At 40.8% G+C, this 12,001-nt stretch overlaps 1 protein-coding gene across 1 annotated transcript in view; it reads right to left on the bottom strand.

Annotated features, from left to right (window-relative positions):
• The window catches only part of TAF4B (TATA-box binding protein associated factor 4b), a 72,102-nt gene that overhangs the window by 36,793 nt on the left and 23,308 nt on the right, over nt 1–12,001 (bottom strand). The window contains exons 5-9 of the mRNA XM_062501286.1: nt 11,867–11,989; nt 9,694–9,783; nt 5,979–6,557; nt 986–1,121; nt 294–399 (exon numbers count right to left, since the gene is read on the bottom strand). Coding sequence (XP_062357270.1) covers nt 294–399; nt 986–1,121; nt 5,979–6,557; nt 9,694–9,783; nt 11,867–11,989 — 1,034 coding nt within the window. The remainder of the gene's footprint in view (nt 1–293; nt 400–985; nt 1,122–5,978; nt 6,558–9,693; nt 9,784–11,866; nt 11,990–12,001) is intronic.

Genomic DNA, 12,001 nt, shown 5'->3' with positions numbered 1-12,001 from the left:
TTAATCCTGTTTAGTGACTTTTAATACAAGATAACTAGATTAGTAATTGTGTTAATAGGATGGAGAACATGTCAGTGAAAAACACAAAACCCAACCTCACCAGGCCACTTTTCTTACACTAATTAACATCTGCATAGAAGTTTTAAGGTACTCATTGCCAATGAGTATTATAATGTGATAAACATGCATCAGAAAAAAGTTCCTGAAGAAAGTTGCTTTTACGTGGGCTCCCACCTCTATACTTGTCTCTTCTTTTTGTTCCTTTCTATACGTTTGATATTGTTCATTGTTACCTGAAGGATGCTGCTCCATTCTCTTTCATTTTCACCTTCTGAACAGGAGATGCTTGAAATGACAGAATTTTATTTCTTGGCAAGATAGTTTGCTTCAGAATGGAACCTAAAACAAAACAAAGAACATACTGTAGTAGAAGCAAAATGCTAATACAGCTGTTTTAGTCAGTTCATTCTTCTAGGGCAGGTTACTGCAGACTCAGTCTGGTTTTAGGGTCCATCCAAAAACTAGACACTCTAGAATCTTACATTCTACAAGTTCTGTATGGCCCAAAGTCTCACATACTCTCAGCAAACACCCTCCCTTCTGTGCTGACCAGGGAAACGTTTTAATGAAAACTGACTGGCTGAGACAAACTCTTATTGTGCATCAACCTGAACCTGTTGAAAGAAAAAAAAACGGTGTCATGAAACAACTCTCAAAATCAGCTTAGAGAAAATTCACTGCAAGGAGCTCAGTCATAGTACTTTAACAAGTACAAATATTTGACTGACATGCTCTTAACAAGTGCCAGAAGTAGATGTGATACTGATTTTCTCATCAGAGCTCCAGACAGTAAAGATGTTCAATTTAATGCACAGAGCTGGCTGCTCCTGACAGCCAGCCACCTTCTTGCATTCCAAAAGTGTGCACTTGCTTCTGTACCTCAGCAGTCCTCCCCCTTCTCCATGAAAGAGGTTCCTGCACTTACCTGGAGGAAACTGGTTGGTTTGAACAAGTGTATGCAGCGGCATCTTCTTCTCAGCAGGTGTCTGTATGGTGAGCACTGGGGGCTGTGGGAGCATGGATACTTGCTTGACAATGGTTCTTGATGGTTGCTGGACTACCTGCAAGTGGAATATCCAATATCAAGAGTGAGAAGAGCTAAAACCGCAGAAGTAAACAGTATCCATTTCCATTTAGCTAGAAGTGCCACTGGGCCGGTACACTTGTCTAGTTTCCAGTTTAAAGCAAACAGCATGCTCAGGAAAGACTTTTTTTTATTTTAACTTCATGTCAAGAAATCTCAACAAGTGGTAGTGAGCTTTAAGCTCATTCAGTGAGCTCCAACAGACACCTCACCCCTATTCTATACGGATATTTCTATTAGACAAGTTTTACTAATTATCACACAAGCCACTACACTGAAAGGCTTTCCTCTACGTAAGTCTTGCTCAGCAGGCAAACTATTATAGAGTGAGTCTGCTTGCCAATAATTTCAAAAATATAAATATCACAAACACCTAGTTAAAAAGGGAGAGCAGCAAAACAACTGTAGTCTTGCTTGAAATACCTTACTTGCTAAGAATTAGAGAGAATACTATAAAATTACTGATGTGTTTTTGGAATTGCAGTATCAATTGTAAATTGTGACGCTGAGTTTCAAGGTGTTAAGCTAAAGTACACTTGAACACACAGGTTACCAGGAACATGAAGTGTACTAAATAGCAACACCTATAGCAAGCAGAGCCTCTACACAAAGACATCAGTACACAGCTGAAGGGTAAAAAGGAAGGCAGTTCATAGTTTTGTTTAAAGAAGCTCTTCAAAGAAACAAAACCAGACAGCAGGATGTCATCACAACACTGACCTACAGACACAGCCCATAATACTAATCCTTCCTCTTCAGGAGCAGCTATTAAAATGCAAGAAGGTAATAAAATTGCAGCATCCCTAAAAACATCTCACTTCTAAGCCTCCTAGCTAGCAGAATGTGGGCTTCAGCTTTGATACATCTTTTAAAAAGTTCTTGATTACAGGCAGTAGGAAGATGTTGCTTCACCAAGGGATAAAATCAACATCTTCAGACAGAATCCTATTTTTTTAGCAGCAAAAAACTAACATAAAGAAAATGTCAGGGTCAAGAAGCCATTTTTCTCCCCTCTATCTTTTATTCTTACTTCAAAAAGTCTAAAGAGTGCTTGTACAGCAAGACGGCACAAGTGTAAAGAATTGACATTTACAATACTTCAGAAGTTAGGCTCTCTCCTGTCATCTAACTTCTCCTCTATTAATAAATACCATCAACATTAAGCATCACACATTCACAAAAAGAGGTACTTTGTGTATCAAAGAGTCAAGATATCTTCTCAACTATCTCTGTATCAGTAACACTAAGGCTTGGCAATAGCAGCAGTAATACAGTAACTGATCTTAAAGTGGGATCTGAAAATCTGACAGACAGTTAACATTAAGATCCAGAGGAAGAAAGAACTACAGGAGTAGAGGGACAGACTGAGATGAGGCTCACATATGTAGCACTCTCATGATAGAGTAGAACAGATGCTAATGTTTACTTCCATGTGTTTTCCCCAAAGCTCAGTCTGACCTCTCAGAAAGATCTGGCTTCTAAAAACTGCAAGTTGTGAGTAACGTTAGCAGCATCTTTTGTGAGTTCAGGTAATCAATGAGGAGCCAACCAGTTTGAACTCACAGGCTCCACTAGCACTAACACACACCTAGAGATCCTCCTTACCACCAGGAAGAACGATGATTCATCTTCAGCATGCCAAGCACTGGAACAGCACAGGAGGAACCAAGCATTCCAGACTGAGGTACAGCAGACAAAGGAACAAAGACAGTAATGTTACAGCAATGGTCTAAGAGGAGACTGGGATGAAAGTCCAGTAACCAAGGAGGCTACATTGCCAAGAAACAGAAAGGATGTGTTGGCAGCAGAGCTCATTTTCTGTTTTCCATTCTTGCTCTAGACTAACAAGAGCTGGAAGTCCTTGGGAGTTGCAATGGGAGAAAACAACAATACTGGAAATTTCAACAAGGATCCAATGCCAGAACGAAGCATTACCAACACAGGTAATATCAGTATCATCACACACAAGCAGTATTGCTGCTTCATGAAGGAAGCCTCACTAAGTGAATGCAAAACCAATAACCAGGACCAAAAAAATAATGGAGAAGATGTTCATGAAAGCTCAGCTCTGAAGGAACTTGACACTAAAATGTCATTAAGAACAAGCAGTTCCAACAGCATAAACACTTCACTCCTTGGTTCAATCACGAATAATCTCTAGGCAGTGTGTCTCACTGGTAACTGTGGGGACTACACCATAAACCCCTAGCTAGTTATGCCTTACATGAAGTTGTAATCTCACAGTAGCTTTCTCACCAATGGATGCCATCATCTGGCAATGTAATTTTTCATTTATTGTGCTTTAACAAGAGACAAAGCAATACTAGAGCAAGACAAATTTTATTTCCAAGATGAAACTTCTTTGTAACCCAATACTCTTAAATTAGGTGGTGTTAAGAAAGTCACAGGAGAAAATCCGTCAAAATGTGCAACACTCACAGCACAGGGGTGCAATCAATCCCAACAGCACCCCTGAAGAACAGGTCCCTCAGTGTCCACACAGAGTTCTGATTTTGATAATAATGCTACAGAAATGAAACATTTCATGTTGCATCACTCCAGTCATAAATTCGATATTAAACTACAGCAGTGCTGCATTCTTGAGCACCACCAACATTATAATGGAGCTGGCACATGGAAGTTCAAATTCTCTCAAGCAGAAGAGGCCAAAATTAGAAAGGGGCATGCAGAGGGAGTGTATGGCATCAGACATCCCTGTGGGCTGAAAAGGGAAAAAATTGCTGGCAGCATTGTATAGACAGATTTGCACAGCTGGCACTGTGCTTCCTTTTTCAGCTGGCAGTAGGACCCTTCTGTTTAGAGAGGGCAGGTACAGATTTGTTTTCTTATGGGAGAAAATAGACCCTCTGCTCTTTCAAGAAAAGGCATCAGGAAAACTGTAGGAGATACAGCCACTTCTACTAACTTGCCCTTTGTGCTAATAAGTTGTCTGAACAAACACCAAGCTCCTGATATGGCTGAGCTGTGAAGCAGTCAACTCAGTCCTTCAACTGTATCTGAGAAGAGCAAGTATTTTAATCACTGTGCCTGGGATCTACCCAAATGAGGATAAAAACATGTTTTGTATACAATTCAATATATGTGAGGCACAGCAAAGAAAAGCAAATGCAGCAAATTGCTACACTGCAGCAGAGTAGAGGCAGAAGCCATATCTTGAGTTCACCAATATCAAATTCAAGAAGTGTTTTGACTCCCCTGTGTGGAGCTAAGCTTCCTTGCCTATTTGTACAGATGGTCAACCTTTCCCCTGGACTACAAGACTTGCTGTGCAGCCAACAAACTGTTCTCCTGCCCTTGTACTACCTAAGAAATTCGCCTTTTCTTCTGGCTGAAATTTCAGACTTGGTCCTCAAAGACAATATGAGTACCAACTCCTTTTCCAATTCGACTTCAGCTATTATTAGCCAAGATTGTCAGTGCATATGCTTAATAATTCTTCTTTGGAGACTTGGGGTTGAGGGTATTTTGCTTTTTTTTTTCAAATAAATCCAGACAGAAAAAGGACTCCCCATCCACCACATACAGTTGATTTGTTCTTTTTAATCAAGCCTGGAAAGGTGAAAAGCTCATGCTAATGGTTGCTTAAGCTACCACAGCATGAACTTCTTATGTAGAATGCAGGATTCTTGCATTACATCTACCTTATATATTCTTGCATTACCCTACTTTTGAAAGGAACAAAACTAAAAAAGCAAAACATTCTAGGGGTCTGAACACCACTAAATCAAGTATACACAACATACAAGGTAAAAAGAAAACTCACACAGAAGATATCCTACTATACCTGTGGATAGTAAATCTAGTTTCACAAGAAGTTTAATGGTTTTCCCACTTTCTGAAGAAAAATAATCTTTACAAGGAATTCCTTTGCAAGAATTGAGTTTTTATCTGCCAAAGGGAGACTAATTCTCTCAAAATACTTGAGAGCATTACTTACAGGTAGACCAGCTAGACACCATGCTACTTGGTAGCTTAAACACCTATAAGCCAAAAATAATTTATTTCACGAAGTTGCTCCTTCGGGTATACCTGTGATGCACCGTTTCTTGGTATTTAATATTAACATTAGGAAGAAGTTAACCTGTGCCAAGAATGAAAAATGTTAACACATCACTTTTGAGGGTATTGTTTTAATAAGACAGTTATTCCTCCTGGAATTTGTTAGCTAATGAGGCCTGATAGAAAAAACCCTCACTTTTGGACGACTTCATAATTAACATGTCTTAGTAAATGTGGAGGTCAGAACTCAGCTCAAAAAAGCTCCTTGAGGTAGTGTGTACATTTCAGGTAACACATCATTGAACATCATCAAACCACCTGTGCCTGCAAAGTACCTAGGGCAGGAACTACCAGGGTAGACAGATCAGCATCCCTGGTGGTTGGCTGAGGCACAGACCTAACAGGGCATCCAAGAACAATTAATGTAAGTATCCCATCAGCAGTTTCTGTTTCTGACATTTGCATTTCCTACCTTTTCTTCGAGGTGCCAACCTAGCCTGGCTGTGTGTAGTGGGGGTTAGAGCTCATATCCCCTTGTTTCTTAGGATAGATGTTCAGTTTGGTGAAATGGTCAACATATCTTGCAAGAGACCAAGCTGACAGCTTGACTTTACATTCGCCTTTCCAGCAAAGGCACAGTCTTTCTGAACTATGACAGACATAACTGATGAACCCAAGACAGACTAGCTTCATACATTAAAAGAAAAAAACAGAAAAAAAACCAGAGGTCCAAATTGGTATCCTCTTTACTAAACGGCAAGAGTCAAAATAGAGGAGCCTGGTTAGTTGCAGAGAAGCAGAGAATCCATCTTACCAGCTGTTTCACTTTAACCACCTGCTGAGCACCCGCTGACTGTGCCACGACAGAGCTGGGCTGCGAGATTTTAACACCAACTGGGGTTCCAACGACTGGCTTCAGAGGCTGGAGAGGGGTTGTTGCTGAAGATGCCACTGTAGAGACCAGCACCGTCTTGGCAGACTGCAGAGAGGGCAGTGGCACTGCAGAGGCGAGCGCTGGCTTGCTGGGTTGGACAGCGGTCAGCCCGGACGACAGCGCGCTCGCCGTGAGGACGGGAGCTGCGGGCGCCAGCGATGCTGTCACCGCTGCAGGGGCAGGAATGGCCTTCACAGCCTGCAGAGAACCTGCTGCCGACGTGCTGGCAAGGAGTGGCGTGACAACTAGAGGGGCTGAGGGTGCTACAGAGGCAGGCACGGGTTTTACTACTGGAAGAACAGTTGTTGATACAGCCGAGGTTGCCGCTCCTGTCAAAGGAGCTGGTACTGCAGAGGTACAAGTTGAAAACACTTCTTGGGTTGAAGCTGGCTGCTCCAAACACTGCTGGATAAAGCTCTGAGGATTAGGCATTAGCTGCCGCAAGGCAAGCATGCTTTTCTAAAAGAAAAATGAAAAAAACACTGGATGTAGTAGCAGCAGAGCTTTCCACAATAATAATACATTTGTAACTTAATCCTCTTCCTCATTTTCCAATTAAATTTTTCACGAGACAATAAATGGCAAGCAAGTTTTGCTAAACTTCAGGCACACTTAAATTGATGACAATCCTGTTTAGTGAAGATGACAAGAAACACCAACACCAGCTGAGCAAAGGTCATCACAGCTGCACTACACACAGTAAATGCCATCTATGGGGAAACTTGCATATAACTTTGTTCTTCTGTTTAGATTTTTCAATTTGGAATTTATGTTTCAGAGCAAGATGATTTTAACTGCTTTATTACCTCAAAGAATTTTGTTTTTCCAAAACACCCTGCTATATTGGAACAGCTGTGTTTATTTCATGGAGCTTGACAGGGAGCTACAAATTATCCAATAAAGTCAGAAACAAGCTCTGAAGACAAGAACACTTCTATACCAATACAGCTGTATCTACACTAGGGGGGGATACCACCTTAATAATGACTGTAAAGCTGCAGCAACACAACTTCAGCCAGCTACTTCTCTGCAACAGGAGAACAAAAGTAAAGGAATCTGGCAACATGTCATTTTTACTACAGCTGTGTTTGAGAAGGTTAATGGACAGAATAATCTTCAAACTCTCTATAGATTTTTCTCCTTCACTGTTTATAACCTGCTATGGCTCTGAACCAGGGGAAAACAGTTCTGTAGCTACCTGTATATTCTTGAAAACCCTTGTATTTTTTCCTCCTCTCTTAACAGTTGCTAAAGTTTGTAAGAGCTCCTAACGCAGTGCTGCTGCTTTGGATTGCATGCAAAAGGTGCATGTCTCATGTGCTAGTGTGCCAAGTAATCATATTGTTTGTACAACTGGACCTTCTGCAGCCCATCTGCTTTTTAACATTCACTTCTTTGTCTTTTAAAAAGCTACTTAGCTCCTGATGCATTTTATGTACCAAAAGCACTCGGCAGACTTGAAAATCAAGCAGGCTTCACAGCCAAAGCCACTGTACTTTTTCCACCTCTTGGAACAGACAAAACAAAACACATGCACAACTTCATCAAAAACCTGCAGCTCAAAGATAAGAGCTGACTCCAGAGAGTCCTCCCTAAAATTCCACTTCACTAGCTAAAAGTGGATTGGCAAAAAGCCGTATCACATTTCTTTCCAGACTCAAGTTGCAAACATTTTCCCCACAAGCAAGGCCAGCACTGATCCTCTTAGCACCTTAGAGAAGTGCTCCTGAAGTCATCCTCCATTTGGCACTCAGTCCTGTCACAGCTGCAAGAGTTACAGATCAACCTAATTGTGTGTATCAACCACACATCCTTACAGGGTTTCAGGAAAAGGCAAGCTGGGTGCAAGATGTTTTAAAGGATTGGCAACATCGCAAAGTCAGCTAACTCTGAACAACACTTCTGAAGTCACAGTATATCTTTGTTAATATAGCATGCAACAGGGAGAGAGCATCATGCCAAGGATTATGTGGTATGAACACTGCCCAAATCAGAGAAGCCTAGATGGTGCCAGTACCTGGCAGTGCACTGCAGAAGAAACACACAAGGGCTCTGCTGCAACAGGTCAGGGTCTGATCCACACTGATGAACCAACCCAACTTAACCCCTGCAGAACTGCCCTGCGTTCTCTGCATCAACTGTAGCAGCTCTTCACATCCTTGGATGGCTTCTTGTAACAGCCGAGCACTTCTGTGAGTGCCAGTCATACTGACCCTGTACTCACAGCCTGGTCCTCCTTCAGCCACACTGGATGCAGAAAACCCATTCTCAGAGCTGTTTATTCTTCTGGCTTTTGCATGGGCATTTAAGAAGCCTCCAGGAAATTAAACAGGTAATAAATCACCAATTGGAAAATTTTATGTATCACAGAATCATCAAGGTTGGAGGAGACCTAATACCTTTAGTATCATCAAGTCCAACCATCAGCCCAGCTCTACCACTGTATCCCCTAAACCACTAAATCTCATCATCCAGCACCAGATCCAGATCCTATTAAACACCACCAGGGATGGTGACTGCTCCACCTCCCTGGGCAACATATTCCAATGCCTGACCATCCTAACAGTGAATTTTTTTTCTAATATCAAATCTGAATCTCCCATCTCAGCTTAAGGTCCTGCAGAGATGATTGCAGTCTTTCAGACTCATGGCAAACCTGCTGGAAAAGCATTTAAAAGTTGCCACTGTAAGAAAAAAATTTATCTCACATTTGAACATATTAACACCAGCCATCTAGAGCAATATCAACATTACCACATGCATTATTATATGGCCTGTTAAGTACAAGGAAAAGGGCAAACTCCAGAAGAACTCTGTCCCAGCTTTACCACTTAATTATTCTTCCTTTATTCTCCATCATGCCTATAACGAATATATAGATCTAACAAGCCTAGGAGTATGGTGTACATTCAAATTTACTAATTTCACATAGCTTTCCATGTTTTCACTGACATTTAATGCTTGCTGTATAATCAGTTTTTATTTTGTTAATACCATTCTATCATATAATTAAAAGTCTCAAGGAAGCATTTTTTCCTTTATATGATTATTTGCTTGAATGGAAGTAGAGTTCCTGGGATTCTTTTCCTAAGGTGAAGTAGTTTTGTCATACCCTTTTTGGAGAAAGGGGTAGAGATTTTTTTCTGCCTCCAGCTAAACATAAACCAGCAGAAGGTGAATAGCTTTATGCAGATTCTTTGATCTTTAATATGGCATAAGATGTGCATTGCCACTGTTGTCAGTTTCTGAGTTAGAGCTCAGAATTGCTACAATTTTGATGAGAAAGTAAGAGGTCAGTCATCTTAACATAGCTGCTCTACTGTAGACAGATGCACAGCTTCCAAAACACTACTCTCCACTAACACTTACAGGGCAATTACTTTACAACATCAGGAACACAGCACAAATTACTCCTCAAAACGTCCTTTTCCTCTCAAGAACTGTCTTTCCAAGCACAACAGTCACACAGAGGTATGCTAAGCACCATTCTTCAACTGACATGAACAAATACATATTTGAATGCCCCAACTCTTTTCTTTTCTGGTCCTCCTCCCTTCCCTCTTTAAATACTACATATCCATAATCAGACACTTACCTTGAGAAAAGGAACTAAATACGGTTGTGGAGATGACTTAAGCTCTATGTATAGCTTTTTTGTAAATTCTTCTGGTTCAATTTTTGCTTCCTAAGAGGAAAATATAATTTCATTAGTAAGTTATAATTTAATCCACCCCACTTTTTTCCCCCAAGATGTATCAAAAGGTCACAGAAACTTGTATTATCATAGCATTGTTCAATTTCAGTACTCAAATGCTTTTTTTCTGCCTTATTTAAAAAAGAAAAAACAGGGGAGTTAGAATAGAATACTGTTCATATAGTATTACTCAAGTTGTTTATGCTTTCTTCAGTTACAGGCACTTAGGAATAGATTTTCATACCCAGTCACTGAAATGAATGGATAGAAAAAAGTTTATAAACAGCACTGATCCTTTTGTGTATCTTATTGTTATGTGGATGTATTTTAAATCAACTACTAGTACTTCTTCCAGTTTGTCTGCACAAAAATAAACTTAGAGGCACTAAGACTAATGACAAGTTAGCAGTTTTTGTAAGACAATTCTAGACTAACGCATACACAGCATAATAGAACACTTAGCAGAGTCTTTCAAAAGCAATCAAAACATTTCTGCATACCTCCATGGTAACAGTTCTCTGAATTGCAGAGTACTGTTTCCTTTCTTAATACTTTCCACCCTGTCGCAACACAAACACCTGACTCAAGAGGTTGGGAGGGTTAGAAAACTGCAGCAAACTTCTGAGATCCCTTACTTGCACACAGGGCTAAGCAGCAGACACTGCTGCCCTTCCTCACCCTCCCAGAGTCATCAAGAACATTACCTCCTCCAAGAAGATATAGATACACAAAGAGCAGCACCAATCTCCATTTCTGCTCAATGCTGAGAAATTACTCCTCTCACACACATTCACCTCTAGAGCAACTGTTCCAAGTTGCTATATAACCAGAACAGGGATTTTAAAGACTGTGTATTTGCAGACAAGTAGAGCATCCAGCAGCTCTCCCATTTAGCCACTTGATTTGTTGCCTGTTAGATCTCACTGAGATGCAGACATGGGTCACCTAGGTCTCACTGATACAAATGCAAGTAGTTTGGCATACAGAGGCTCACTGCATACAGGGTGCTTGACACCCACTTCATGAAACTCTGCCTTAATGACCATCTTGCTGCTCAGCTGCAATTTACTCATTTCTCTCATACACACAAAAGAGTCACTTTATTTTGCATTTAAATAATGCATATATTGAATGGCAGATTTCTAAACTACTACAAAAAGCAACCAAGTGTGCAGTTAACAATGTTTTAATGTCTCTTAACTGCCCTTAAAAAAAAGAAAAAAAAAAAAAAGGTAGTGTAAGCACAAGAAGGAACAACTCTATTTTTCCCACAGAAGGAAGGTGTACAGTCCAGCAGGGACAGAGGCTAAGGAATCAAATTTCTGCAAGGCTGCATCCTGAAACAATCTGTTCTCTGAAATTACACCTGTCCACATCACACCTTCCTAGACTGAAAAGCCCTTTGGTACCCCTAGCAAAGCCACCTCCCTCCACCAGCACACAGCCTTCTGCTATGGTGGAACAACAACACAGCAGCAGCGGTCAAATGCCATGACAAGAAGTGGCAGGAGAAATCGTTACCAGGAAAACCCAGCTGTGCTGGGATACAGCATGTAGCACCATACGGAAGCCACCTGCAAAGAAAGAGAGGTTGGCAGCCACCACGTTGTCTGCTCCATCCTACTGTTTTAAGCTATTGATAATGTCATTCTTGTTCCACTGCTCAGTTCTGTCTTGGAGTAAAGCAGTAGTATGGACTCAGCACTGCACTGCAAGCTCCACATCAGATTCTTGCTACTGAGGACTCAAAAGTACCACAACATGAAATAAAAAGACCCAGAAGTTGTGTTAACACTGCCAGCTCCTCCTGCTATCAGTTACCTGTGTGCATAAAATGAAACAGAAATGTAAGGGGGGGGGGGGGGGGGGGGAAATAACACAGCATGGGATTCAGTTAAAATAAGATTTATAATGTAAGACTTAATGAGGGTCAGATGTACTCAGCCAAAAATCCAACTCTTGAGTTGTTAAGAAAAAAACAAACTACAAAATAACAGGAACAAAACTATGATAAAGTAAATGTCAAAAATATACACAAATGATGCAGACTTTGTTTTGAAAAAAAAAGTCTCACCAGTAGATTTTGCACCAGATTCTTCACATTCTGCCCCATCTCAGGGGCTTGAGGTCCATTAGACGCCAATTTTATTAGCGTAGCAAGAAAATTCTTGCATTTCTTCACATTCTCTAGCATCTCCTAGTGCAGAAG

Source organism: Cinclus cinclus, chromosome 1 (assembly GCF_963662255.1).
Source record: "Cinclus cinclus chromosome 1, bCinCin1.1, whole genome shotgun sequence".
Lineage (NCBI taxonomy): Eukaryota > Metazoa > Chordata > Aves > Passeriformes > Cinclidae > Cinclus > Cinclus cinclus.
This window is presented reverse-complemented; position numbering and strand designations above follow the sequence as displayed.